The following is a 24,065-nucleotide window of genomic DNA, read 5'->3' as shown; positions in this document are numbered from 1 at the left end:
GGGAAACGCAAGTTCTAATCAGTTGTGTATTTGTGAAGTCTTTGAAAATGTAATAAGTTTTACGAAACGCGCCCGTGTCGCGTCAGACTAGAAATAAAAATGAATTTTGGAGAAGTGATTTTTGATTTACCTCCAACAGTGAAGCATAATGTACGAAAGATTGAGAAAATTCGTGTTAGAATTATTAATCTTACTTTTTCGGTCATATTTAATAAAATATGTCTACAGGAAAGACTGCTACCAAAATATACTAATATATATATATATATATATATATATATATATATATATATATGTCGTACCTAGTAGCCAGAACGCACTTCTCAGCCTACTATGCAAGGCCCGATTTGCCTAATAAGCCAAGTTTTCAGGAATTAATTGTTTTTCGACTACCTAACCTACCTAACCTAACCTAACCTAACTTTTTCGGCTACCTAACCAAACCTAACCTATAAAGATAGGTTAGGTTAGGTTAGGTAGGGTTGGTTAGGTTCGGTCATATATCTACGTTAATTTTAACTCCAATAAAAAAAATTGACCTCATAAATAATGAAATGGGTAGCTTTATCATTTCATAAGAAAAAAATTAGAAAAAATATATTAATTCAGGAAAACTTGGCTTATTAGGCAAATCGGGCCTTGAATAGTAGGCCAAAAAGTGAGTTCTGGCTACTAGGTACGACATATATATATATATATATATATATATATATATATATATAATATTTTAAGCAAATTTTTATTGCATATATATGAAATTATATTTATTTCACATTGTGATATATATTTACATATACGAATATATATATTTATATATATATATAAAATATATATATAAAAAATATATATATATATAAAATATATATATATATAAATATATATAAATATATATAAATATATATAAATATATATAAATATATATAATATATATATACAAAACTTTAAGTATAAGAAGTCTTGACATAACTTGTGTGTGCCTATGACAGTGGCCCTTGATCCAGGAGATATGTGTTTAGTAGTTGTTGCACAAAGGTCAATGTTGACCCTTGCTTACTTCTCCAGGCAACATAATAGTGTCTTGTATAATTATCTCACATGACTTGAAAGGAACCCCAGTTCCTTCAGAACAAAACAAAATACTTAAACCTGAATAAAACTGTGACTGGTGGTGGTATAAGATACAACACAGTGGATGAATGTCTGGGAGCATTACATTATAACATATTTATATGTGCTTGTATGTTGAGACCAAATGTATAGAGAGTACAATGTACATTCGTACACTGTACGTACTCCACACCTCAAGCTGAGAACCTCTGGAGGTATAGAGATACAAAGAAAGAGATTGCAAGTAAAGGGATACACAAAAAAGTGAGAGGAAGAGATAACAGGAGATAGAGAATGAATCAAGGAAAAGAAAAGGGAAAAAAGTAGATAACAATCGCACGGGTTCGCCTTAGACTTGGACTCTGTCTAAGGAGTGATCCTCGCCTGGGCCACTGTTGACTCGAGGCAAGAGAGAGCCAACCGTCCTGCGGGTAACATGGTGGGGTGTCCGCTTCCTTCACGCTTGGTAAAAGTCCGTATGGATGAAGCGTTTTGTGCCTCTTGTCAACAGGACATTGGCCCCCTTCTTCACTAGCGGGTGTTTGGCCGGACGTCGACTTTCGTAAAGGCTTTCTTTGGTGGTGTTGGGGGGAGGGAGGCTGTCTGTGTGTCTTGTGTATATATTGTTTTGTTTTCGTTGAACATGGTGAGCTGAGGGAGAACTAACGAGTGTTGGTAAGTGTAAGAACCCCTGAAGCAGTAGACAGGAAGCCTAGATAACAGGATATCAAGACATGTTTATCGGTATCCCGCTACTCTGCTTGCGGGAACCTGATCGAAGTAGATAGTTTCTTCGTATGATGAAAGGGACACCAGAGTATACTCAAATGGAAATATATAATATAGCATGTTTTGTATGTGAAGTTCCAGTGTTCTATGAAGTACTCAAGAATCGTAAATTATATAATATGTAAATTTCGGACTACAGTTACCTTATGTCAAGGTTGGTTTCACCCAACTGAGAGGAGGTATACCTGATGCTCTTATGGCCTGGGAAAGGATGTATACACTCCTAATGTTGGACTATGAAACCTATCTAGAGTTTACCTTATTACAACTGGTGTTATGAGCATACAACTGGTTGTGTTGTGAGTGTACAGCTGATTTGTGTAACAAATTATCTGGTAATTACCAGACATAAAGATCCCATGATTGTTTCAAGGGTAGGATAGACATGTATATGAATGAGCTTGGGGGGACATAAATAGGAGCCGTCATGTGTGAGCTAATAGGTCTTCTGTGGTTTCCTTAATTCTTATGTTCTTAAGTTCTAAAGAGAGAAAGTTACCCAGTGTAAACCAATGATCCCACCGCTGCCACCATGTGCATGAGGCAGATCCCACCGCTGCCACCATGTGCATGAGGCAGATCCCACCACTGCCACCATGTGCATGAAGCAGATCCCACCGCTGCCACCATGCACATGAAGCAGATCCCACCACTGCCACCATGTGCATGAAGCAGATGTCCTTGGACTTTTTTTTACTTTATAACTTTGTTTTATCTACACAAGACCAAATCAGAAGATATAATACATTGAGGTCAAATAACATGTAAGCTTGGCCTTCCATCAGTGATAGTTCTATTCAATTAAGTTCAAAGTTTTTTTGCACATTAAGACGTGTATGGTGACTGATATCAATGACTGTCATGCTTGCAGATATGATGGGCGTCAGTTAGTGAAAGTGGGCAGAGAGCGTCATGCCTGGGCCACCCCCGCTCATCCAGGCCGCCCTTGCCGCTAGTGTGGCCACAGGGGGTGGCACGCTACCCTTCACGCCTCCAATACACTTCGTACCCCCTGCTTATTTCCCCTCCGCTGCCCATGAGTCGGTGCTGCACTACACCTTCCCCTCAGAGGCCGACACCCTCGCTTATGTCGACGCTCTCAAGCACTCCGACCTCAGCGACTGGCGCTCCTTACAGGAGGTGAGTCGCCGCCCCCCGAGTCTTTCTTGAATGTCAGCATCTTGTGACGAATGACAGACTCTTGTTATCGTGGTGAATGTCAGTCCCTTATACTTGTGATGAATCTCAGCCCCTTGCATAAAAAATATATATTGAGTGATGCCGTCAGCGTCGACTGGATTGTACTCACCATACTCATCTTGTGAATGCTGGTTAATTGTGCACCCCATACTCATCCTGTAAGCAGTACTTTATTGTGCACCCCATACTCATCCTGTAAGTGGTAGTATGTTGTGCACCCCATCCTGTGAGCGGTTGTACAAACAATAGGATTACAGTGGATTTTAATCATGTACTTAAAATGAAATACTACAATGATGAATATTCTGCCCAATCGGTGACGTCTGGCGACGTATGGTGACGTGTGGTGACGTCTGGCGACGTGTGGTGACGTCTGGCGACGTATGGTGACGTCTGGCGACGTGTGGTGACGTCAGGTTGCAGCGCGGGCGGGCGCTGGGTCATGTTCGGGAGCGGTGACGACGTCTGTGTTGACAGCGCTGTACCTGCTGGGGCTGTTTAACCTGTGTGTGGCGTCACCAGCCTCCTGCTGTGTTCCTCCCGCCGCTGGACGACGACGGAGACGCAGGTACGTTCCTCAGCACGGGTTAATTGGACCCTCCCTGGCTGGTGACCTCTTTCCACGGGAAGAGTTTTCCGGTTGGCGGGTTTCCTATCATCTAATGTCCCTGTCCACTTAGCGGTACATATCATTACGTGCCCAGGATGGAAATTATGGGAATATCTTCATAGAGGCTGGGAATGTTGGGAAGATCTCTCAAGAGGCTGTTAATGTTAGGAAGAGTCCTAGAGGATGGAAATGTTGGGAAGACCTTCCATGACTAGAGACGGGATGCAGGCGATGAGTCACAATAACGTGGCTAAAGTATGTTGACCAGACCACACACTAAAAGGTGAAGGGACGACGACGTTTCGGTCCGTCCTGGACCATTCTCAAGTCGATTGAGACTTGATGGACTTGAGAATGGCCAGACCACACACCTTCTAGTGTGTGATCTGGTCAACATAGAAATGGGATGTCCCAGGAGGCTGGGAATGCCAGGAAGATCTTTAGCCTTGAAGGCTACAGTTTTGCGATATGCGAACAGGTTATTTTATTACTATACTATTAATCGTAAGTTGACCAGACCACACACTAGAAATTGAAGGGGCGACGACGTTTCGGTCCGTCCTGGACCATTCTCAAGTCAATCGACTTGAGAATGGTCCAGGACGGACCGAAACGTCGTCGTCCCTTCAATTTCTAGTGTGTGGTCTGGTCAACATACTTCAGCCACGTTATTGTGACTCATCGCCTGCCTATTAATCGTAACCCTGTTTCCTGCTGTGGTGGCCGTGTACTGACGGTTGATGACGTGTGATGTGCTGGTGGCGCCCCTGTGACAGGACGGTGGACCCAACGTTACCACCGCTACTCAACAACCTCCAGTACAACCTCTCCAGCCTCTCCCTTGAACAGTTCCGCGCTCTGCCCCACGTCACCACTCCCGACGGCGGCCGCGTCCCTCTCCACATCTCCGTTGTCGAACAGGTCAGTGTGTCCGCCCGCCGGTCTCAACAGTGGGCGAGTTTGGTGAAGGAGAGTTGGGGTACCCCAGGGTGTCTCTGGTGCCCGGGTAGGTCATGAAGGTGATGAATATGGTATAATGAAAGTCACAGTAATGATAATATTCGTGTGTAGATGGTTAGTGCTGATGGTTGAGTAGTTAAGATGGAGTAACGTATACAGGTTTGGGTGACAAGATTCCAAGAGTCTGGTGGTTTCTGATACTTGTAAACATAGTCTTGGTTGTAGCAGTCTGATGTTGGAAATGGTATGACGTGGTGATAGCCGAGGCGACGATGCTGGCGGAGCCTATTAGCACATAGTGCTGAAGGTGGCCGGAGACGGAGAGCTTGTGCGAGACCTGGGGTAGAGAGCTCCGATGTGGAATGAGAGCAGAGAGCTCAAGTGCGGCCGGAGACGGAGAGCTTGTGCGAGAGCTGGGGTAGAGAGCTCCGATGTGGAATGAGAGCAGAGAGCTCAAGTGCGGCCGTGAGTGAGACTTGTAGTGTATGGTGTGAGAATTGGAACTAGACTGTGGATGTTGTTGTTATAGATTCAGCTACTCGGAACAAGTTCCAAGTAGCATAGGCTATGGTGAGCCCGTAACTTACCTGGCACAGGAGCAGGGCAAGAAGCACGGGCTATGGTTAGCCTGGGTGGATGGTTGATTGATTGATGAAGATTAAGCCACCCAAAGGGTGGCACGGGCATGAATAGCCCGTAGGTGGTGGCTCTTTTGAGCCATTACCAGTATCAAGAGCTGATACTGGAGATCTATGGAGGTGCGACTGCACCCTGCGTGACGGGAGATGTCTCCCGTGGGCAGTGGATGGTTGATTGATTGATTGATGAAGATTAAGCCACCCAAGAGGTGGCACGGGCATGAATAGCCCGTAAGTGGTGGCTCTTTTGAGCCATTACCAGTATCAAGAGCTGATACTGGAGATCTGTGGAGGTGCGACTGCACCCTGCGTGACGGGAGATGTCTCCCGTCTGGATGGGTTTGTGTCCGGGTGCTTATATCTGCGCCTACTCCACCTGACCTTTGTGTTAGTCCCTGGTAGGGTGATCATTTGGTGTGATAAGAAGCCTTGCTGCTTGCTGGAACTCCTCGGGAACATGGATTAGTATAATTACACGTCATTATTGGTTAGTGAATAGACTCATTAACGATCATGAGCTTTATTGGGAAACTTTTTTGATAGTTAAAATTTCTCGGAATATGGTTATAGTGAGGAATTTAGTGTTTAGTATCTTACCTGAATTTACCTGAGGGGGCCACCAGCTATCTAGTGGTGTATTATATGAAGATAAGGTCTCCATGCTTGGATACATTAGTCCAAATGACGCACCTGAGAATTGTACAGTTGAATAACTATCATCTTTTCATTGAAAATGGTTAGAATGACGATGGTAGTTTGTAGTAAAGATGAACATGGTGATGATGGGTGTTTAGTAAAGATGGCTACAGTGATGAAGATTGTGTAGTGAAGATATGGCGTGTGTCACCCGAGCATCGCCAGGTACTGTATAAAAGTACCACTCCAGTTATGGTGTAGTCCATAAACCAGTCAGGTACTGTATAAAAGTACCACTCCAGTTATGGTGTAGTCCATAAACCAGTCAGGTACTGTATAAAAGTACCACTCCAGTTATGGTGTAGTCCATAAACCAGTCAGGTACTGTATAAAAGTACCACTCCAGTTATGGTGTAGTCCATAAACCAGTCAGGTACTGTATAAAAGGGTACTTGCATGCATCCCTGGGAACGAGATGAACGCAAAGGAAATGTTATGAAATCTACTTTTGACTATTTTGTAAAACAAAATTGTGTTGCCACTGGGAAGTGTGAGGGAGGGCGAGGTGTCCAGCGGCGGGAATGCAAGCGGCATTTCCTCCCATAGTAGCCTAATGGCCGTGTTTCCCGGCGTAAGTTAAGGTGAGCACAGGAGGCCGGCATGACCATAGTTGCTCGCTGTGTGCTTCTCTTGACAATGTTTACGGTGTGACGCGGGAACACATAGTCTAAACTACTTTCTCCTTTTGACATGTATCTTATTGTCTCAGTAAACAATGTTTAGGCTTTACAATATGCATCTAAGGCTATTCTTATTGATATATTTCTACAATAGTTGTTTTTCATGCGTATATTTAACAGGTTCGCAAGTTATGGGATTCGAACCCACGGCTGCTATCGTCAGTGTCGTGTTCTTCAGCGACGGAGTCAGTGCGGTCATCATTCATCTCGCTGAGCGGGGTGGCGTCGGGCATCATCCTGGCGTACAGTGTGGCTCAGCTCTCACAGTGCTACCCTGACCACACCCCGGACCCCAGCATCCCCCCCAAGATCTGGTTCTTCCCCATCCCCAGGACTGCCTCCCACAACCCCGTCCCCATGCTCCCCAGGCAGATACCAGTCCCAGGTCAGTTACCCTTCCTCTGCCTTAACACAGGCACACCCTCTCCAACCATCCTCATCCCCCATCCACCACGAGCTCCCTCACATACTCCAATAAGTTCAAATTTTTATTCAGGTAACAGTACATATAATTCCCTGGAAACACAAACCGTAACTGTCTCTTATTTTCAGCTTGTTACAACTTGTAATAAAGTTGTTACATCTTGGCTTAACGTGTTTATGACGTATTAGAACGTTGTTACAACTTGCTATATTGGTTGTTATAACTGTTTAGGTGTTAAAACTTGTTCGAACGTTGTACCAACGTCGTAGTTTCGGTGTGTGTTTGGCGGATACATAGATGATGCGTTACAAACACAATGATGGCTTTATAGATATAGATAGGTCTACTTCAGTTTCCGTTCTTCTTATGTTATCATGCAGCTGCATAAAGTTCTCGATTCACAATCAGGGAATTCCGGGTTCGATTTCCGGGCGGGACAAGATTGGTTGGGCACGTTTCCTTTCATCTAATGCCTCTGATCACCTAGCAGTAAATATGTAGCAGGGAGTTAGGCAACTTGTATTCACCTAGTTGTGCTTGCGGAGGTTGAGCTCGGCTCTTTCGGCCCGCCTCTCTACTGTCAATCAACTGATTTTTTTTCCACATACACACCCAGGAAGCAGTCCGTAGCAGCTGTCTAACTCCCAGGTACCTATTTACTGCTAAGTAACAGGAGCATTAGGGTGAAAGAAACTGCCCATTTGTTTCTGCCATCACCAGGGATCGAACCTGGACTCCAGAATTACGAGTCCAGAGGGCTGTCCACTCAGCTATCAGGCTATTGTGGGGTTGCTCCTTGAGGAAGGTCAACGATATAAGTATACGACCTCGATATAAACCTAAAGTTCATTTTCACTCCCCTGTGTGGCTCAGCTCCATCACCCTGTATGGTACATTTTCATACCCTCTTTAATTCACTTTCACCCCTCTGCATAGTCCTGTTTCGCGTTCTACTTTACTTAATATAACAACACGAGTTAAAATATTATTCACTCATTTATATTATATTAAGAGTTTATATTCTTAGCCGAGAGGTAGTGATGCTTGAGTGAGTTACCTTCAGTATTTAGTCAATGATGTACTGCTGTCAGGTATTCATTAAAATTTATAAGTTAAATATATTTACAACAATATATTGTGTTTAATCAAGCTCTTACTGTTTATTTGACAATTAATGCGACCTCTAATCAGACCTGACCTTGACTAGTGGCTGGATCTGACCTTGACCAGTGACTCGACCCGACCTTCTTGAGGTTATTTTGAGATGATTTTGGGGCTTTAGTGTCCCCGCGGCCCGGTCCTCGACCAGGCCTCCACCCCCAGGAAGCAGCCCGTGACAGCTGACTAATACCCAGGTACCTATTTTACTGCTAGGTAACAGGGGCATAGGGTGAAAGAAACTCTGCCCATTGTTTCTCGCCAGCGCCTGGGATCGAACCCAGGACCACAGGATCACAAGTCCAGTGTGCTGTCCGCTCGGCCGACCGGCTCCCTTTTCATACCTTCTTTAATTCACGTTCTAATTAATTCAATTTTAATTCACGTTCACTGGTCACCTTGACCAATGACCCGACCTGACCCTGACCAGTGACCCGACCTGACCTTGACCAGTGACCCGACCTGACCTTGACCAGTGACCCGACCTGACCTTGACCAGTGACCCGACCTGACCTTGACCAGTGACCCGACCTGACCTTGACCAGTAACCCGACCTGACCTTGACCAGTGACCCGACCTGACCTTGACCAGTAACCCGACCTGACCTTGACCAGTAACCCGACCTGACCTTGACCAGTGACCCGACCTGACCTTGACCAGTGACCCGACCTGACCTTGACCAGTGACCCGACCTGACCTTGACCAGTGACCCGACCTGACCTTGACCAGTGACCCGACCTGACCTTGACCAGTGACCCGACCTGACCTTGACCAGTGACCCGACCTGACCTTGACCAGTGACCCGACCTGACCTTGACCAGTGACCCGACCTGACCTTGACCAGTGACCCGACCTGACCTTGACCAGTAACCCGACCTGACCTTGACCAGTGACCCGACCTGACCTTGACCAGTAACCCGACCTGACCTTGACCCGACCTGACCTTGACCAGTGACCCGACCTGACCCTGACCAGTGACCCGACCTGACCTTGACCAGTAACCCGACCTGACCTTGACCAGTAACCCGACCTGACCTTGACCAGTGACCCAACCTGACCTTGACCAGTGACCCGACCTGACCTTGACCAGTGACCTGGCGAGTCACATGTGGCTCCTGAGCCTGTCCCCGAGGCCTCACTATACGTAACACGAACCAGTTCTGGCGGCAGGTGAGGATGAGGTCGACGATGGCTGTGATAGGGACGAGGTCCCACTGGGACTCGACCGCTGCGCTCTCCTGCTGTCCTCGGAGCCCTGCCCCTACAAGCACTGGGTCCTCCTTAACAAGGACACACGGAAGGTAGGTGTCTTCGTGGGTTTGCTGCTTCATTTTGAATGTGCTTCTAAGGTGAGGGACAATGTCAGAAACTTTGACAATCAAAGTGCAGACTTAACAGCCCCTTCTCTCTTGCATGATTACTGCCATCAAATTCAAAGTTTGGCAAGCAGGAATTTTCGTAGTTACATCTACAAGTTAAGGATTACAGATGAAATTCAACTGTTTTAATTATAATAAAAACACCTTTTGATCGGTTCCTCTAGTTCCAGCATGTTATTGATAACTGTTGACAGGAAGCCGATGGCTTGTCAAAGGTCCCATTATTGTTTGAGGATTCTTTCCAACTAGATTTTGAACCGAAGCTCTGAAGAAATGTCTTGTATTTACGGCTTCAGCTGGTAGGCAGTTTCATGGGTTTATAACCCTATGGTTGAAAAAGTATCTCCTGCTTTTCTGTCTTACAGTGTGGCTTGTTGAGCTTTGTTGCCCCTTAATTGTATGCATTACATTTAACCTTATAATGAAGTGGTCTGGAATATCCTCCAACTCGCTCAGTATTTTAAATGTGATGATGATCATCTGTGTTAACAAAATGTAATGTTATTATGTAACAGTTGTAATAAATAATGTTTCCTTATGGACCAGGGGGAATGTGTACCACGGTTGTGTGCCGACAACTTTGTGTATACTGAAGCAGATCAGATGTGCCACGATGTTAATGAGCCCGGGATGTGTCCGGGCAACAGACGCCTCTACCTCACAGCCTCGGGAAAAGCTGTTTGTGACTGTCCAGAAGGTCAGGCTCATTCTTTTATTGGGTGTTTCTTAATTAGAAAATGTAAGATGGTAAGAGTTTGCAGTTAATCCATCCAATTTAAATTTACACTTTTATGTAGATACTGTATATGCAACATATATATATATTCAGAGAACTTGGACACAAATTTGCATCCTATAGGCTACTTACATTTCATAGGAAATTGGTAAATATTTTCAGATATTTAGTTATAAAGGCAGGTCTTATCAACACAAATATTGTACATAATTATTAATTTGGTCAAAGAACTGAAACACAGAACAAGCAAAACTTGAATATTACCTGGTCAGATTAGCTGATATTTATTCTTATGAACCAACACCACTGCTTGATACCTGCTTGATGGGGTTCTGGGAGCATTTCTACTCCCCAAGCCCGGCCCTTGGCTAGGCTTGACTTGTGGGAGTTTGGTCCATCAGGCTGTTGCTTGGAGCGGCCCGCAGGCCCACATACCCACCACAGCCCGGTTGGTCCGGCATATTTTTTTTTCTTCTTTTTTTTTTTTTTAGAAAAAAATCTATTTTTTTCTTGAAAATGTCCACGGTTGTTCCGGCAATATTTCTTATATTCGTTGGGAGGCCGTTGAACAACTGTGTATCTCTGATCTTTATACGGTGTTCTCTGATTGTGCCTATGGCACCTCTAAAATTATATGGCACAAAGCCCAGGCTACTGCATTACCTGTCAATTTATTTAGCTCAGTAACCTACACCTTGGAACTGTATATAGAGGAGGAGGATGTGATATATGTGGAGGAGGGTGGCTGGAGTGCTAGGTGATATCTGATTAATGTTTGTGTGCACCTGCCCTTCAGGTATGTTCCCTGGGCCACAAGACACCTGTTACTTCCTCTACGAGCCGGCCTACTGCCAGCAAGGTTCAGTGCTTCAGTTTGACAAGACCACCAAGACCCTTACCTGCAAGGCTGACCCCTGTGGCAACATTAACATGCACCTCTGGCCCGATGATCTCCCGTATGCCCCACGAAAGGACGGTTTCTGCTACCAGTTCAATGAGGTTCAAATTCTACTTAATTTAAATTTACCTATGGATATTTTTCTTGATATTAAAATTTCATGAACTTCACAAAGGGTTCTGGTAATACAGTCAGGTTCGTGTCCGACTCACAACCGGGAATTCCGGGTTCGAATCCCTGGCGGGACATAAATCACCTCATGCTCCTGTCCACCTAGCAGTAAATATGTTCCCAGGAGTTAGCCAGCTTCTTGTGGGGTTGCATCCTGGAGGACCTCAGAATAAGCCCAACATGTATACTGTACATATGCTGATTGCCTGTTCTGACAAAATGACTTACAGAACTTATTCCTAAACATTTAGTTCACAACCCACTTGTTTGTTGAAATTGTTCAGACATGTTACTTTGTCCCTTCACTGATAAGTCTGTAAAGCATAGATAATAAAACTTTCGTCCATTAGTAGCATATTGTTCATTATTTTGTTGAGTTAATGTTATGTTATATTATTCCCTGCAGCAAGGACCCTGCAAGCGAGGACAGAGGTTTGGTTATGACACTGACCAGCTGGAGGCTACCTGTGTTTCTCTGCAGGAGGCCGGACTCACTCGGCCCCGCAGGTCCTTCATGTTCCACCAGATGTCCTTCCCTGCTGCCCAAGACCAACGATACGACCACTATCAGGTTATACACACTGCTCTTACTGCCTGCTATACTAGGTCTCTGCTCTCACTGCCTGCTATACTAGGTCTCTGCTCTTACTGCCTGCTATACTAGGTCTCTGCTCTCACTGCCTGCTATACTAGGTCTCTGCTCTTACTGCCTGCTATACTAGGTCTCTGCTCTTACTGCCTGCTATACTAGGTCTCTGCTCTTACTGCCTGCTATACTAGGTCTCTGCTCTTACTGCCTGCTATACTAGGTCTCTGCTCTTACTGCCTGCTATACTAGGTCTCTGCTCTTACTGCCTGCTATACTAGGTCTCTGCTCTTACTGCCTGCTATACTAGGTCTCTGCTCTTACTGCCTGCTATACTAGGTCTCTGCTCTTACTGCCTGCTATACTAGGTCTCTGCTCTTAGTGCCTGCTATACTAGGTCTCTGCTCTTACTGCCTGCTATACTAGGTCTCTGCTCTTACTGCCTGCTATACTAGGTCTCTGCTCTTACTGTCTGCTATACTAGGTCTCTGCTCTTAGTGCCTGCTATACTAGGTCTCTGCTCTTACTGCCTGCTATACTAGGTCTCTGCTCTTACTGTCTGCTATACTAGGTCTCTGCTCTTACTGCCTGCTATACTAGGTCTCTGCTCTTACTGCCTGCTATACTAGGTCTCTGCTCCCTGCTATACTAGGTCTCTGCTCTTACTGTCTGCTATACTAGGTCTCTGCTCTTAGTGCCTGCTATACTAGGTCTCTGCTCTTACTGCCTGCTATACTAGGTCTCTGCTCTTACTGCCTGCTATACTAGGTCTCTGTTCTTACTGCCTGCTATACTAGGTCTCTGCTCTTACTGCCTGCTATACTAGGTCTCTGCTCTTACTGTCTGCTATACTAGGTCTCTGCTCTTACTGCCTGCTATACTAGGTCTCTGCTATTACTGCCTGCTATACTAGGTCTCTGCTCCCTGCTATACTAGGTCTCTGCTCTTACTGTCTGCTATACTAGGTCTCTGCTCTTAGTGCCTGCTATACTAGGTCTCTGCTCTTACTGCCTGCTATACTAGGTCTCTGCTCTTACTGCCTGCTATACTAGGTCTCTGCTCTTACTGCCTGCTATACTAGGTCTCTGCTCTTACTGCCTGCTATACTAGGTCTCTGCTCTTACTGCCTGCTATACTAGGTCTCTGCTCTTAGTGCCTGCTATACTAGGTCTCTGCTCTTACTGCCTGCTATACTAGGTCTCTGCTCTTACTGCCTGCTATACTAGGTCTCTGCTCTTACTGCCTGCTATACTAGGTCTCTGCTCTTACTGCCTGCTATACTAGGTCTCTGCTCTTACTGTCTGCTATACTAGGTCTCTGCTCTTACTGCCTGCTATACTAGGTCTCTGCTCTTACTGCCTGCTATACTAGGTCTCTGCTCTTAGTGCCTGCTATACTAGGTCTCTGCTCTTACTGCCTGCTATACTAGGTCTCTGCTCTTACTGCCTGCTATACTAGGTCTCTGCTCTTACTGCCTGCTATACTAGGTCTCTGCTCTTACTGCCTGCTATACTAGGTCTCTGCTCTTAGTGCCTGCTATACTAGGTCTCTGCTCTTACTGCCTGCTATACTAGGTCTCTGCTCTTACTGCCTGCTATACTAGGTCTCTGCTCTTACTGCCTGCTATACTAGGTCTCTGCTCCCTGCTATACTAGGTCTCTGCTCTTAGTGCCTGCTATACTAGGTCTCTGCTCTTACTGCCTGCTATACTAGGTCTCTGCTCCCTGCTATACTAGGTCTCTGCTCTTAGTGCCTGCTATACTAGGTCTCTGCTCTTACTGCCTGCTATACTAGGTCTCTGCTCTTACTGCCTGCTATACTAGGTCTCTGCTCTTACTGCCTGCTATACTAGGTCTCTGCTCCCTGCTATACTAGGTCTCTGCTCTTAGTGCCTGCTATACTAGGTCTCTGCTCTTACTGCCTGCTATACTAGGTCTCTGCTCTTACTGCCTGCTATACTAGGTCTCTGCTCTTAGTGCCTGCTATACTAGGTCTCTGCTCCCTGCTATACTAGGTCTCTGCTCTTAGTGCCTGCTATACTAGGTCTCTGCTCTTACTGCCTGCTATACTAGGTCTCTGCTCTTACTGCCTGCTATACTAGGTCTCTGCTCTTAGTGCCTGCTATACTAGGTCTCTGCTCTTACTGCCTGTTATACTAGGTCTCTGCTCTTACTGCCTGCTATACTAGGTCTCTGCTCTTACTGCCTGCTATACTAGGTCTCTGCTCTTACTGCCTGCTATACTAGGTCTCTGCTCTTAGTGCCTGCTATACTAGGTCTCTGCTCTTACTGCCTGCTATACTAGGTCTCTGCTCCCTGCTATACTAGGTCTCTGCTCTTAGTGCCTGCTATACTAGGTCTCTGCTCTTACTGCCTGCTATACTAGGTCTCTGCTCTTACTGCCTGCTATACTAGGTCTCTGCTCTTAGTGCCTGCTATACTAGGTCTCTGCTCTTACTGCCTGCTATACTAGGTCTCTGCTCTTACTGCCTGCTATACTAGGTCTCTGCTCTTACTGCCTGCTATACTAGGTCTCTGCTCTTAGTGCCTGCTATACTAGGTCTCTGCTCCCTGCTATACTAGGTCTCTGCTCTTACTGCCTGCTATACTAGGTCTCTGCTCTTAGTGCCTGCTATACTAGGTCTCTGCTCTTACTGCCTGCTATACTAGGTCTCTGCTCTTACTGCCTGCTATACTAGGTCTCTGCTCTTACTGCCTGCTATACTAGGTCTCTGCTCTTACTGCCTGCTATACTAGGTCTCTGCTCTTACTGCCTGCTATACTAGGTCTCTGCTCTTACTGCCTGCTATACTAGGTCTCAGCTCTTACTGCCTGCTATACTAGGTCTCAGCTCTTGCTGCCTGCTATACTAGGTCTCTGCTCTTAGTGCCTGCTATACTAGGTCTCTGCTCTTAGTGCCTGCTATACTAGGTCTCTGCTCTTAGTGCCTGCTATACTAGGTCTCTGCTCTTATTGTCACCTCTGCAAGGTCACATTGCTCTTGCTGTCACCACAGCCAGGTGACATCTAGTTTTGTATATGCCAGACAGCTGTTAGAAACCTAAATCTGGACTATTTCAAGACAATAAACACAACGTAAATCAGACCAGTTTTAAAATATGCAGTACCAACATGACATTTCCACTTTGTGATACTGTACAGTACTCTAAATGAAAAGATTGAAGAAGTTCAAAGGTTTGCAACAAAATAACTTAAGATATGCAGGTGGTTAAGGAAGCACACCCTTACAACCTTGTAAGATTTGAGCACCAGAGAAAATATGATCACAATATACAGGATCTTTGGGGAAAATATAAGATGGATATAAATTTTGTTCAAATGAGTAATAAGAAAGTACAGTAGTTGTATGTAGGACAGAGGTGTAGTGGAAGGAAGCAAAAGTCCATCCACATTTTCAAGTGCCAGCAACATTGAGAACCAGGTGGATATTACAGTAACAGATACCAATAGCTTCAAGGAGCCCAAGAATTAGATCTCACTTATAATAAACATGCATTAATCCTACTGCTGTTTCTACCAAGTTATGCATGCTACCTTTTAATATGACCAAGATGGTGATTGCTCCCAACTTGTCCAGTCCTCCAGGTGCGACTTGACTTGCAGCCACTAATATATCACATCCTCTGCCATGTGTGTCACAGCCACTAGCTTGTCCAGTCTTTCACTAACTTATCCAATCCTCTACCAGGTTTGTCCTCCACTAACTTGTCCACTCTCCACCAGGTGTCGTATATCATTATGAATGGAACTACATGGGATCTGGAAGTGAAGGGTATCAAAAGGAAAAGAAGGGACATCTCTAGGGCCTCTGTGGGAGGTCCTCATTTCCTGCACTCTGGTCACATGGTTGTGCCTTTCCTGGACACTCGGGACATCCCCCGTGACCTCTACCCAATAAAAAAATTGCGTCATCCCCGCTGGGTGGCTCGCAGAAGAACCAGGAGGGGTAAGAACCACTCCCGTCGCCACTTAAAAATCCGTAACCAAAGAAGCCATGGCAATGGTAGCCACTCTACTATTATTACAGATGGAGCTCTCAACTTGTCCTTAGGTCTGGGTGGTGGAGGAGCACAAGAGAACTCACGAAGAAGGAGCACAGGCCAACACAGAGCACGGTCAAGGAGTAGGAAGAATAGGGGACAAGGCACTACAAAAGGCCAAACACATACCATTAGAGAGCATAGTGTCCCGTGGCAGTCTGGCAACACCACTAAGCACGAGAACTTTGATCACAGCGGTATTGTCAAGGTGAGAGTAGATTTAGAGCTTAAAAGAGAAAATGTAAGATGACATAAAACTTTAAATCACTGAATTTTAAATAATAGGAATTATTTATTAACATAATAGCATGTTAAGAAGATTCATATTAAATGTTAACCAAAATCATGCCTTTATTGTAGAAGCTGCAGTAGACTTGTCCTTTTCTCTTAACACTTTTGTAGACAACCTGTGCTAGCAGCAGCCTTTGCTGGTCTCTAGTACAGATGGGTTCATTCTCAGCTCACAATCGGGAATCCCGGATTCAGATCTCAGGTGGGACATGTTTCCTTTCACCTAATGCCTCTGTACACCTAGCAGTAAATAGGTACCTGGGAGTTAGTTAACTGTTGTAGGGTTGCATCCTGGGCAGGGTCAGTGGTTCAACCTTGGGGGGAACCTTGATGCCAGCCTAACATATATACATGTATAGCCTGTCTGCCCCGCAACAAAACTAATTAAAATTAAAAGATGGGTGTTGTCGGGTAGATGAAGCTGTGCTCAAAGTGAGCAGCCTCTTATTATAAAGAACCATCAGAAACAATTACCAGAATTGTCAAGAAGAAAAAGTCAAGTGTGTGATTGTTTTAAGTTGACAGCTGTTTTCAAAACACTTAATGAGGAGAGTTTATTAGTACACTAGATAACATTTGGCAATGAGATCAGATCTAAGAAAGTTCATTAGAGCAACTTGTTAACTACAAATAAAATCTCCTAATTTGGTATTTTTGTACAACTTTTGAGTGTTGTTATCCAATCTTCAAAGAGGGAGTTTATGCATTATTTCAGAGTGTGCCCAAGTAACTATTAAATGTAAATTTACATCTGGGTTCACTTGTGATTGTGCAGGTGAACCAGACGGCACTGGCAGCCCCAGTCGTGGTCCAGCAGACCATCCCATCAAAGACCAGAAATGGACAATCAGCCCTACACAGTGAGCACAGACAGAATACTAGTTCCAGTGGTCATAAAGGTAAGAAAGGTCGTGGTCGTAGGAAGAAAGGTCATGGAGCAAATGACAAGAAGAAAAAAGATCACAGGCGTGGCTCAAGGCGTGGTCGCAAGAGAAAGAAGAGACCTAATGTGTCAAAGAATTCCACCCAGACAAAGCGGAAACGGAAAAACCCCAAGTTACCATTTCGTGTGCCAACTCTGTCGCCACCAACAGAAGGGAACGCATCTACCACCACTGTAGAAAACACTGCAACGGTTATTACTAATGTCACTTCTGGTAATACTGGCATCAGCAAAGGTGCTAAAGCACCTAAAGGTGAATTTTCAGAAGATGAACTAGATGCTGAAGAAGAGTCACAGCAGTCATCCTCATCAGAGATATCCCTACCCAAGTACCTGCGTCACCGTGGCAGGCGACAGCTGGGGGAAGGTGGTGGCATCATACAAGCACCTTTGCTGAGTGCTTGCAAACCTGGTGCCAAGAGGGATTACAATTACAAGTGTCGCCCAAAATTTATACCCCAAGAGAGGGATCGACGAGGAACAGGAAGTGTGGGATCCCGCAGCAAGCTCACACCTCGCCCACCCAGGATATCTTGCCCAGAGGTCAGTCTTTTGTGCCTTCTCTTAAACTGTTGTTTATATTCCAGTACTTCATCATTCACATTTACTTAACACAATTTCCTTCTCTCTCCCCTCATCACTAACTTTTATAAATGCTCACATGCACACCAATACAATTTTCAACTAGCCTTGGGAGCTGCACCAAAATATAAGAGCAAGCCTATTAGCATTGAGTGTCTGTGCCTTGTCAGTCATCTAGCAAGCAGAAAAAAGGAAAGAACCAGTAAAAAGGTTCTTTCTGGGGGGAGCCCCTAGTGGCTACCTGAAGCTGTCTCGCACAGTCTATCTCCACAAGGGTGGAGAAGGGTCACATCAGATGTGACTCATTTGTATGGAGCAATCTGAGTTGTTTTTTTTCTGTAATAAAATATTTAGTCAGCCATAGATAGCAGGTAGTGGCAAGATCAGTTGTGGAGGTTAGTGTGTGACTGTGGCACACTGTTTCCTTTTGAATTCTGGTGACCCTGACCATCCTATATCCATCCCATACCTCAGATCATTCACCATTAAAAGTTCAGTTAAGCTATTCCCAAGCATCTGGCCTCCAATCTTGGACAGACAAATGAACATTCTCTTTTATATATAAATATAGACTTAGGGGTTAGTTTTGTAAGGACTCAGCATTAGGATATTGTTCACCTGTAAGGTAGGAGGAAAGAACACTGACCCTATGATGTTTACACAACGTTTTACATGCTTGCCAATTGTAGAATTGTTTATGCATCAGATCCGTATGTCAAAATATAAAGTGTCATCTTAGATTAGTACGGTTTGGTCAAGTGGGTCGAAAGCAGTGAATCCAAAATGTTTTTCTTACTTCCTCTTTGTTCTATAAACCCATTTCCAGTGCCCCATACTTCATTTTGTACCTTCAATGCCATTATGATCTATTCTAAAACCAGAGTGTAGAGTGATCAATTCTGCACTTGGGAAGAACAGTCTCTTGGTGCTGCCCTTGGTGCTATGATTACCCCTTAGGGGACGGTACTGCCCACTTTGTCAATAACTAATCTAAAACTTTGATTTATAAATTATTATAAATTAAGTGCCAGCTTGAAAGTACATGACAAACTGGACTGAGCTTCAAAGTTGTTATTAAGTACTAATGAACTATCCTCCTCCAGGGTACGCGTCTGGATCCCCGAGGGAAGTGTCAGCAGGTGAGCTGATTTGATCACGAGTTGTCAGCCTCCTGGTGGGACCCTTCACCTGGGTGTGTCACCAGTCATCAGCCTCCTGGTGGGACCCTTCACCTGGGTGTGTCACCAGTCATCAGCCTCCTGGTGAGACCCTTCACCTGGGTGTGTCACCAGTCATCAGCCTCCTGGTGGGACCCTTCACCTGGGTGTGTCACCAGTCATCAGCCTCCTGGTAGGACCCTTCACCTGGGTGTCACCAGTCATCAGCCTCCTGGTGGGACCCTTCACCTGGGTGTGTCACCAGTCATCAGCCTCCTGGTGGGACCCTTCACCTGTGTGTCAGCAGTCATCAGCCTCCTGGTAGGACCCTTCACCTGGGTGTCACCAGTCATCAGCCTCCTGGTGGGACCCTTCACCTGGGTGTGTCACCAGTCATCAGCCTCCTGGTAGGACCCTTCACCTGTGTGTCACCAGTCATCAGCCTCCTGGTGGGACCCTTCACCTGGGTGTGTCACCAGTCATCAGCCTCCTGGTGGGACCCTTCACCTGGGTGTGTCACCAGTCATCAGCCTCCTGGTGGGACCCTTCACCTGGGTGTGTCACCAGTCATCAGCCTCCTGGTGGGACCCTTCACCTGTGTGTCACCAGTCATCAGCCTCCTGGTAGGACCCTTCACCTGGGTGTCACCAGTCATCAGCCTCCTGGTGGGACCCTTCACCTGGGTGTGTCACCAGTCATCAGCCTCCTGGTGGGACCCTTCACCTGTGTGTCACCAGTCATCAGCCTCCTGGTAGGACCCTTCACCTGGGTGTCACCAGTCATCAGCCTCCTGGTGGGACCCTTCACCTGGGTGTGTCACCAGTCATCAGCCTCCTGGTAGGACCCTTCACCTGTGTGTCACCAGTCATCAGCCTCCTGGTGGGACCCTTCACCTGGGTGTGTCACCAGTCATCAGCCTCCTGGTGGGACCCTTCACCTGGGTGTGTCACCAGTCATCAGCCTCCTGGTGGGACCCTTCACCTGTGTGTGTCACCAGTCATCAGCCTCCTGGTGGGACCCTTCACCTGGGTGTATCACCAGTCATCAGCCTCCTGGTGGGATCCTTCACCTGGGTGTATCACCAGTCATCAGCCTCCTGGTAGGACCCTTCACCTGGGTGTGTCACCAGTCATCAGCCTCCTGGTGGGACCCTTCACTTGGGTGTGTCACCAGTCATCAGCCTCTTGGTGGGACCCTTCACCTGGGTGTATCACCAGTCATCAGCCTCCTGGTGGGACCCTTCACCTGGGTGTGTCACCAGTCATCAGCCTCCTGGTGGGACCCTTCACCTGGGTAGATCACATCCTTCTAGCAAGAACCTTCACCTTGACATAGGCTGTGATATATCACCATGATTGCCAGCAAACTCTTGCTGGTGATCTCCCGCATCTTAATCACGATGATTAAATAAGAATCCTCATTAAATTTAAGGGATTACTAGTCTTATATAAACACACAGCATTTTCTGGTCTTCTGATACAATTGGCTGCATTATCTTGGTGAATGTAAAGAAACAAAGCTGGACCAGCGAGTGATGGAACAGTCTTCCTCATCTCTATTGGTGACTGACACTAGTCATCATCCTGGTACTACTGGGCAACTTCACAGCTTGATCTTGTCTCTGATGGAAGGCCAAATCCCATCATCATCCATATTATGTACGGGTCAGCCATCACTAAAGGGTTAACTTGGGCTGTTTTCCCTCTATACCTGCTGCTACTCAAAGACCTTGCATCAGCCTCGTAAGTTTACCAAGTGTTGTTATCCTTGCATTACACATGCTAGAAAATACCTAATTATTGTTAATGCATTAAGTAAATTTCTCACTGACATGACAGTTGCAGAAAATGAGTTAATTTACCCGATACAAAACAGCCATGTTTTAAATGTTAAAAGTTAATCAATTTGTCGGGTTTTAAGGACATGCTTGAGCCTGGTGATCATAGTGTGACAAGCAGAAATATGATGATGTGAGCACCAGATACTGATACTGTAACTAAGACTTCCTGAAATTATCTTAAGGTCAGAAAATGTACATTCATATATACATTACCTCATTTAATCATAGCTTTACTTCCATTAAATTTTACAACAAAAATGGGCATGACACATTAGTTTGTAAAACGTAATGGATAATTTAATTGGTATCTTTAATCTAACTTATGATGGCCAAATGTTGGTTCTTTTTATACTAAATGTTGCCACATTACAGATTGAATGTCATAGTCTTTGCAATTTAGATTAAGTAGCATGGAATATGCAACTTGAAATTAATAAATTTACTGTATCAAGATACAAATTTAATGTTCCTTGCCAAATACTGTACTAGTATGGTGTGTGTGGATGCAACATAAAAAATTGAGCTTGTAGAGACGTCTTGTAATTACCTGTGTGTAATTACAGGATGAAGGCTACGCTCATGGTGTTGCATCTTCCCAGTACAGTACTGTCATATGATGCTTTAAAACTACCGACTGTTTTGGTGTCCACTGCCTCCTCACTTATCGTGTTCAAACTGTACCACTGCAAAAAGTGGACTTTCTATTACATTTCTGGGACCATTGTTTCCTTAGTTTGACCTCTTGTTTTTGAAGTTGCAGGTTTAAAGATTTCCTTTGTTAATTTTGTAGATTCCCATTACTATTTTGTATATAGTAATCAAATTGCCTCTTACTTTTATCTTCTAGCTTTGGCATATTTAACACCTTTAGGTGTTATTTTTCAGTTCAAGAGCCATTTAACAGAATGACTGCACATTTTCCAGTTTATTAATGTGCTATTTGATATATGGGCCCAATACATCTGCTGCATATTCTAATTTCGGTCTCACAAAAGGTCATGAACAATTTCTATAATATTTCACAATGCATGTATTTTTAAGTGATTCAAGAGTTAAACATGGTATATGCTCCTTGCACAATGTCCTTTATGTGGTCCTCTGGTGACAGTCTACTAGCCGAAATCACCACTGGAATTTTCGATCTGGACACCCAGAACCCTCTTCAGGTATGCCTCTGCCTCCCTCACTACATCTCTCCTGCCACTCTCCCTTCCTCCATCTCACTACCTCTATCCCTCAAACTGTGTCTCACCGCACCAGCACAGATTTAGTAAAGGCAAATCCTGCTTGACAAACTTGGAGTTCTGTAACAAGATAATGAAATCAAACAAGCAAGAGAAGGATGGGCAGATTGCATATTCCTTGATTGTCAGAAAGCATTTGATACAATCCCACATGAAAGACTTAAACTAGAGAAGCAAGCTGGTGTATTGCGAAGAGCCCCAAGGTGGGTCAGAGTACATCGCTCAGGCAGGAAGCAAAGGGTTACAGTGAGGTGTGAATCGTCAGAATGGAGAGGTTACGAGTGGAGTACCACAAAGGTCAGTTCTAGGGCCTATACCGTTTCTAATAAATGTCAACATGACAGGAAAATGGTTCCTTCATAGCAATGTTTGCAGACGATTCAAAATTGATGAGAATAGCCAGGACAGAGATTGTGAGGCATTGCAAATGGATTTGGTCATACTCCAGAAATGGTCTGAAAAATGGATGCTAGAGTTTAACCAAGCTAAATGTAAAATTATTAGGATTGGAGCAAGAGTGTGAAGGCCAGTGCAGTAGTATAAGATGAAGGAAAGAGATTCTTCAATCAGAAAAGGAAAAAGACCTGGTAATCCTAACATAACTCCAAATCTGATGCCAGACCCCCACATTCTCAGAATAACACCTGCATATGGCATTCTTGCCAACATCCATGTATCCTTCAGAAATTTGGGGAAAGGGTCTTTCCAGGCCCTATATACAATGAAGGTGAAACCCACACTTGAATCTTCAGCATATAAAAGGACAAGGAAAAACTAGAAAAAGTTCAGATATGACAAAAAAAAAAAAGATTCCTTCCCGAGTTGAAGGGAATAAGCTATGAGGGAACGTGTCCTTACCACACTGAAGGAAAGGAGAGTGGGGGAGATATGATAACATAAGATTCTAAGGAAAATTAATAAGGTAGACAAAGCAGCATTGTTCAATGCTAGGAACAGCAGAATGAGGGGTCATAGATGGAAACCTAAGTCACAGATGTCAGAAAAACATTTTTCAGTGCCCGAGCTATCAATCAATAGGTGAAACAGGTTAGACATAGAAGTTGAAGCTAATTTGATTCAAAGATTTAAATGTAAACATGACAAGAGCATGAGAAATAAGCATTGCATTAATCTAAGAACATTTGGAAAGGAGGGAGAGGGGGGGGGGGGGGGGTAGGTAACCTACCTTGACCTTGCAAGCACATCTAGGCAAGTACACACAAGGGCAACGACCTCATGGCTAACTTGAACAGTACACGTGGGTCAACATTGAAGGGCTGAACGCTATCCCAGAGATAATTAGGAATACCAACCCAACAATGCCCACTTTCAGTATCCACTCGATTTAACGGCCTATATGGGGCTGTACCCTGGTCGTTATTTCCGGAGCTCCGGTATTTCCGAAGTTAACTGTCGGTAATTTTTCAAGCAACGTTCAGGTAAGATATATTTTATACAGACAGCCACTGGGTCCACCACTCTAGTGCCTTCTACCCTGTGACGTCACAGATTTAAACGATTCTTCGCGGCAGGGGATCGTATTCCAGGGACCATAGGATTAAGGACTTGCCCGAAACGCTACGCGTACTAGTGGCTGTACAAGAATGTAACAACTCTTGTATATATCTCAAAAAAAAAAAAAAAAAAAAAGATTCACGACACATTGTTTTGATTTGTCATGAGGCTGGAGTATTCATTCCGTTACTTTGTTGGACATATCGGCACAATCAAAGAACATCGTGCACCATGTCGGCTCCAAATGCACTCGTTGTGTCAGTGATGGCTGACTGGTGGGTGGATGGGCAGGCAGGCAGGGATGGAGAGGCTGAAATGTAGGCAGGCAGGGAGAGGCTGGGAGGTAGGCAGGGAGGGAGAGGCAAGGAGGAAGGCAGATGCTGGGTGGTAGGCAGGGAGGG

At 45.0% G+C, this 24,065-nt stretch overlaps 1 protein-coding gene across 7 annotated transcripts in view; it reads left to right on the top strand.

Moving 5' to 3' along the window:
* The window catches only part of LOC123745594 (uncharacterized), a 78,280-nt gene that overhangs the window by 37,935 nt on the left and 16,280 nt on the right, over nt 1–24,065 (top strand). For all 7 annotated transcript variants that reach the window (XM_069312091.1, XM_069312085.1, XM_069312086.1 and 4 more), the window contains 11 exons: nt 2,768–3,036; nt 3,513–3,664; nt 4,483–4,627; nt 6,801–7,065; nt 9,433–9,563; nt 10,188–10,338; nt 11,174–11,376; nt 11,853–12,017; nt 15,776–16,300; nt 17,159–17,869; nt 19,012–23,588. In XM_069312091.1, coding sequence (XP_069168192.1) covers nt 2,809–3,036; nt 3,513–3,664; nt 4,483–4,627; nt 6,801–7,065; nt 9,433–9,563; nt 10,188–10,338; nt 11,174–11,376; nt 11,853–12,017; nt 15,776–16,300; nt 17,159–17,869; nt 19,012–19,056 — 2,721 coding nt within the window. In that variant the 5' untranslated portion in view covers nt 2,768–2,808 and the 3' untranslated portion in view covers nt 19,057–23,588. The remainder of the gene's footprint in view (nt 1–2,767; nt 3,037–3,512; nt 3,665–4,482; nt 4,628–6,800; nt 7,066–9,432; nt 9,564–10,187; nt 10,339–11,173; nt 11,377–11,852; nt 12,018–15,775; nt 16,301–17,158; nt 17,870–19,011; nt 23,589–24,065) is intronic.

This window comes from Procambarus clarkii, chromosome 71 (genome assembly GCF_040958095.1).
Source record: "Procambarus clarkii isolate CNS0578487 chromosome 71, FALCON_Pclarkii_2.0, whole genome shotgun sequence".
NCBI classification, from domain to species: domain Eukaryota; kingdom Metazoa; phylum Arthropoda; class Malacostraca; order Decapoda; family Cambaridae; genus Procambarus; species Procambarus clarkii.
Note: the sequence above shows the minus strand (reverse complement) of the source record. Positions and strands in the feature narration are given on the sequence as shown.